General features: G+C 35.1%; 1 protein-coding gene across 1 annotated transcript; it reads left to right on the forward strand.

Annotated features, from left to right (window-relative positions):
• The first annotated feature begins 706 nt into the window (after positions 1-706).
• On the forward strand, positions 707-6,180 carry LOC104102736 (oligopeptide transporter 7-like). The gene is made up of 7 exons (XM_009610548.4): positions 707-864; positions 1,079-1,596; positions 1,690-1,787; positions 3,792-4,361; positions 4,650-4,905; positions 4,995-5,177; positions 5,462-6,180. Exons 1-7 carry the CDS (start codon positions 828-830, stop codon positions 6,071-6,073), a joined length of 2,274 nt encoding a protein of 757 aa, XP_009608843.1. The 5' UTR covers positions 707-827; the 3' UTR covers positions 6,074-6,180.
• The last annotated feature ends 266 nt before the right edge of the window (positions 6,181-6,446 follow it).

The following is a 6,446-nucleotide window of genomic DNA, read 5'->3' on the forward strand; positions in this document are numbered from 1 at the left end:
ATTATTCCGACAATTCACACAACAACTGTAAAGTATATTTTTCAGAAGTAAATGGGGAAACGAGATTGTAATACTCAAAACGACCGACCGGGTCGTTACATGAATAATCGCGGAATAGGATTTTTATCGATGTAAGTCAATATATAAAAAGATAAATATATAAAAAAACTCAAAAGAAATATATCTTAGAAATATTATTACGACGAAAGGTTGCTCCGCCACTGATAATAATCCTAACAAGTAGTAGCGGAGCCACTTTATAGCAAGAGTCGTCGACTGACACCTCTTCGCGGGAAAAATATACGGTGTAGGTGGGGAAAAAAATTTTATATGCATATATATTATATGTTGACTCCCCTTGATTTTTTCATATATTTATTTTTATATATTTTGACACCCTTAAATGAAAATGAGGATACCAACGAGAGTTGTGAGAGAGTCCAAGAAAAAATATAGGAGTAAAATGCTTTTGAGTTCTGTGGTAGACCTATGACGTGGACCAACTTTATTCGTACATAACATGTTGAATCTGGTATCTACTTGAAAAGGGGAAAAAAAGGTCATTAAGGTCATTCTTTTTCCACGTTTGCACAAGTATTTGGTTGGTAGAAAGATATTTCCACGTTTAAATGCATAGGATTAATTTCACCATTTGGCTCCTCTCTTCTATTTTTCCTTTTTATTATATTCAAGACTTCACCTAACCCAAAATTATTGAAAAATAAAAAGAATAAGATTCTCCCACGTCTAAATGCAAACATATAGATAGAGCTAATCCAGCTATATCACTATTGTCCAAGTACACCTCAAAAAAGAGACACAAACCAATGGAAGAATCTGCATTAGAAATCAAGACTCCTCTTTGTAAGAATCTTTCTCTAACTCAATTTTTATTTTATTCGAATTCTCAAAAAGTGTCACAGCACTCGTGTCGAAATCACAAAAGGGAATACCTTTTGTAGGATCTGAGAGACACATGACGAAGGATCCGAGCAACATAGCGTAATCTAGATCTTCAAAGTTCAAAGTTTATGTTTTTTTTCTAACAAATCCAAACACAAACTCTATGTTTTTGCAGTATCAAATCTTGACCATGGCATTGCATCAAGCTCAAAATCCAAAGTCAACGACTCTCTTGAACTCAAAAAACAAGAAGAAGATGAAGAAGAAAACTCACCAATTAAACAAGTGGCACTCACAGTGCCAATTACTGATGATCCTTCACTCCCAGTTCTTACTTTTCGAATGTGGTTTTTAGGCACACTTTCGTGTGTTTTACTATCATTTTTAAACCAATTCTTTTGGTACAGAACAGAACCATTGACCATTACAGCAATTTCAGCTCAAATTGCTGTGGTTCCTTTAGGCCAACTTATGGCTGCAAAGATCACAAAAAGAGTATTCTTTCAAGGGTCTAAGTGGGAATTTACTTTAAATCCAGGGCCTTTTAATGTCAAAGAACATGTTCTTATTACCATTTTTGCAAACTCTGGAGCTGGCACTGTTTATGCTATTCATGTTGTCACTGCTGTTAAGGTTTTCTATCAGAAAAACATCACCTTCTTCGTTTCTCTTATTGTTGTTATCACAACACAGGTAAATATTTTGATTAGTATATATGTTCAAGATTCTTTTTTCATATGTAGTTGGATTAAATTGTTGATAAGATATTGAAGTTTTGAATGGTAGGTGCTAGGATTTGGATGGGCAGGAATTTTCAGAAGGTATTTGGTAGAGCCAGCAGCAATGTGGTGGCCTGCCAATCTTGTCCAAGTCTCATTATTCAGGCAAGTTTCTTGCTTATTCTAGCTGGACTCTCGTTTGGCCATAGCTGGCCTGCCAATCTTGTCCAGCAATTGGGTGAATTGTTTTTCTTCCGCTCATAAAATTTTAATTTTCTTTCAAATAATATGTATGTGCAAACACAATTTCAACTTCCAAATATTATTTTCAAAACAACTTCAAAAACTATTTGTTCAAGTTTAAACCAAATTTATGTCCAAACACTAGCTAAGATCAGCTACATAGTTTGAAGTAGTTTATTGAACCTCTTTTGCCGAAAGTTAATTTTTAATATAAATATAAATTGTTGAATCTCCTATATAGTTAAGTGTATTTATTCAATGTGCGAGTTGCATTTTTTAAAATCCTTTTGCTAGAAATTTTCGCTCCACCATTGATTATAATATAACAATAATGTAAGAAATTTTACTTGCCGTAGTATATAGGTTAAATCCTACCCTTTCTCTCTCCTTCAAAATAAAATGAACTTCTTACTATTTGAGAACTCAAACAAGATTTTATTTGACAATATTTTTTGTAAATAATTTTAAATATTATAAATTATTAACTATTGTGATTTAAAGTATCTTTTATGTAGTTTCTAAATATGTAAATTTTATTTCAAAAAATTTAAAGAATTAATGTTCGAATTCACACTGAATTAATATGACTCTCGTATTCTGAAAAAGTTCAAACAAATTAAAACGGAGGGAGTAATATTTTAACTTAAAAAAAATGCATTTCTCAGATTATTAATTTTTGGCACTGTTCTTGATTGATTTTTTCCCCTTCTTTTCATCTTTCTGCAATTTGGTCTTCGTTGATTTCGTACAATAATTAGGCGAGGCTGATAATTAAGACAGCGAAACCTGGGCCCCACAAGTTATATAAGTCGTTTTTTGGGAAAATAATATCCTTCGCAATTAGGAAGAAAATGAAATACTAGAAGATATTTATGCAGGGTTAGCAAATGCAATTTTATTATGTTAGGCAGCTAGAGATATCAATATTCTTTTCTATATAAAAATTTAATATTATCAGAACTTTGTTTTTAAGTAGCATTAATAACATGTCAGCGGGACTGCACATCTCTAGAAAAGATCCATTTACCTTAATTTACCTTAAGGACTAAACCTCTTTATTCTGTTATAAAATAATTTCCCTCAAGACAAAGTTTTTTCCACGTTTTTCACGTAGGCAAAGGATCTTATCTGGATCCAAAATATGCAATATAGACAAGTATTTTTAAAAATATTTTTGCAGTAACAGTTTAACGTATTAACCCTTATACAGCATAGTGTAAAATATTTGTTGCACTAGCAGTAACAAACTTTTACGAGTATCTGCAGAGTTTGAGTCACGATTTAAATTTAATGGGTTCAATGTTCAAAATCCTGAATATTTGAAAAAATAGTTCAATTATAAAATTTTGCTACTTCTCATGGTATTTCACATATACATCTTTGGTATAAGTTAAAAATGGTGGGTTCAATTGAACCTATACTTAACTCTAAAGGTCCCTGATTTGTCTGTGCAAACTTTTAAAATGAACCTTAACAAATCTGGTCACTTTTTGAAACAATTCTGTTTCACATACCGCAATAGTAGAACCTTCTCGTCCGGCCCTTCCCCGGACGTCGCGTATAGTGGGAGATTAGCACACCGGGCTGCCCTTTTATGCAACAATAATATACTCAGTGCGGTCCCGCAAATGGAGTCTGCGGATGGTAGTGTACGCAAACCTTACTCCTACCTTTTGAAGGGAGAGATGTTGTTTCCGATAGACACTCGGAAATACAATTTTGTTTCACATAATTAACCAAAAATTAGAGAATGGCGAACTGACAGTGGTGATCAAGAGAATGTTAGTTCAAACTCGTAATACTATGATTCAAATTATAACCTTTTTAACGACTAATCTGTTTCACAGGACTACACTTTTTCTTCTACTTTTTTCTGTCAAGAGTAAAATTTTTCATTTCTAATTGAACATATGATTTATATTGCAGGGCTTTACACGAGAAAGAAGAACGTCCAAAGTGCGGATTAACGCGTACTCAGTTCTTTCTAATAGCCTTTATCTGCAGTTTCGCTTACTATGTTTTCCCTGGCTATCTCTTTTCAATGCTGACATCTTTATCATGGATCTGTTGGATCTTTCCAAAATCAGTTTTTGCCCAACAACTTGGTTCAGGTCTAAATGGGCTTGGCATTGGTGCTATAGGCCTGGATTGGTCCTCTATTTCCTCGTACCTCGGAAGTCCATTAGCTAGTCCTTGGTTTGCTACTGCTAATGTTGCTGTTGGATTCTTCTTCATTATGTATATTTTGACTCCAATATGTTACTGGTTAGATGTCTTCAAAGCCAAAACATTTCCTATTTTCTCTGATGGACTTTTTACTTCCTCTGGCCAAGTTTACAACATATCAAGTATCATTGACTCTAATTTCCATCTTGACATTGCTGCGTATGAGCAACAAGGACATCTTTATCTTAGTACATTTTTCGTTATTACTTATGGAGTTGGCTTCGCTGCTCTCAGCGCTACTGTCATGCACGTTCTTATTTTTCACGGAAGGTACATTAATTAGTAACAACTTAGTTATTACTGTTAATAACCGGTAACATTGAAGGGGAGTCTTGGCGTAACTGGTGAAGTTGTTGCCATGTGACCAAGAGGTTACGAGTTCGAGCTCGGGAAACAGTCTCTTGCAAAAATGCAGGGTAAGACTGCGTACAATAGACTTTCGTGGTCCAGTCCTTCCACGGACTCCGCGCATAGCGGGAGCTTAGTGCACCACGCTGCCATTTTTTAGTCATTAGTCGGTACTTGTTATATGTGTTCGTGAGGATTTTTCGATTGCAGGGAAATATGGGAGCAAAGCAAATCAAGCTTCAAAGAGAAGAAAATGGACATACACACTAAACTAATGAGCAAGTATAACCAAGTACCTGAGTGGTGGTTTTGGTGCATTCTTGTGGCAAACATTACCCTCACTGTCTTTGCTTGTGAATATTACAATGAGCAACTTCAGTTACCTTGGTGGGGAGTTATTCTAGCTTGTGTCATTGCCATTTTCTTTACTCTTCCTATCGGAATCATCACTGCCATTACTAACCAGGTAATCTCATAGATCTATAGTTTTGAGTGCTAGTTACTAAGCTAATAGTCTAATTCACATTTGCTTTTTGATATTCTTGGTCATTGTAGACACCAGGGTTGAATATTATCACGGAGTATATCATAGGATACCTTTATCCAGGATATCCGGTTGCTAACATGTGTTTCAAGGTTTATGGTTATATTAGTATGAATCAAGCTATTACTTTCCTCCAAGATTTCAAGCTCGGTCATTACATGAAAATTCCACCAAGAACAATGTTTATGGCTCAGGTAAACTACTCACTTTGTCAGTTAATTTTCCGAATACAGTAGAATGAATTCAGATGATTCATATAGTCGATCTCTACTAGTTCAGGATAGAACTCATTAGTTGATTGATTAATTTTTCTATCGTTGCACGTTAAGTGTCTTTATATATGGGCTTACAATCATAGAAAATGGACAACGCAGATTGTATAGGGACCATGGGTTTAGTCGATTGATTACTTATACTCTAGTTGCACGTTAAGTATCTTTATATATATGCTCACAATCATAGAAAATGGGCAATGCAGATAGTAGGGACTCTAATAGCAGGGTTCGTGTATTTGGGAACTGCATGGTGGTTAATGGAAACAATTCCAGACATATGCAACAAAACATTGTCCAATACCGTGTGGACTTGTCCTTCAGATCATGTATTCTATGATGCATCAGTGATATGGGGTTTGATTGCGCCAAGACGGATTTTTGGAGATTTAGGAACTTATGAGATGGTCAATTGGTTCTTCTTATTTGGTGCTATTGCGCCAGTTCTTGTATGGTTAGCAGCCAGGGCTTTCCCTAAGCAAGAATGGATCAAACTCATTAACATGCCAGTGTTGATAGGAGCTACTGGGATGATGCCACCGGCCACGGCTGTGAACTACGCAACCTGGATTATTGTAGGGTTTTTGTCAGGATATGTTGTTTATCGATATAGGCCAGATTGGTGGCAGCGACATAACTATGTTCTTTCTGGTGCACTTGATGCTGGTTTGGCATTTATGGCAGTTCTTTTGTATATGTGTTTGGGATTGGAGAACGTAAGTGTTAACTGGTGGGGAAATGATCTAGATGGATGTCCTTATGCTTCTTGTCCAACAGCCAAAGGGATTGTTAAACAAGGTTGCCCTGTTGTTTATTAAATTGTGTAATGAATAAGAACCACAAAATTTGCTTGTTCTAATTTTTTATTCCATCTGAATTTGTGTAAATCATGCAACTTAATTTTATTTCATTGATTTCTCTTGAATCAGTTTCTACAAGTTTTCCATGTCAATTAGCAAGCTCAAAGACAGGCAAAACTAGCTCATCAAAATCGTACATTAAACTGTTCTGTTTTTTTTCTTTCTTTTCTTTCCTGTCGTTGTGGATTGACAAGAAAATAAACAAGACTACAGAAGAGGGATAGAAAAGAAAATGCAGTACTTTGTTCTATTTTATTATCAGTTTTTCACTAGATTGTCAAAGACCAAGGTAGCAGGATTAGCTTTTTGGCTACTCGCGCGCCTAAGCAGT

The sequence above is a fragment of the Nicotiana tomentosiformis genome, chromosome 8 (genome assembly GCF_000390325.3).
Source record: "Nicotiana tomentosiformis chromosome 8, ASM39032v3, whole genome shotgun sequence".
Taxonomy (NCBI): Eukaryota; Viridiplantae; Streptophyta; class Magnoliopsida; order Solanales; family Solanaceae; genus Nicotiana; species Nicotiana tomentosiformis.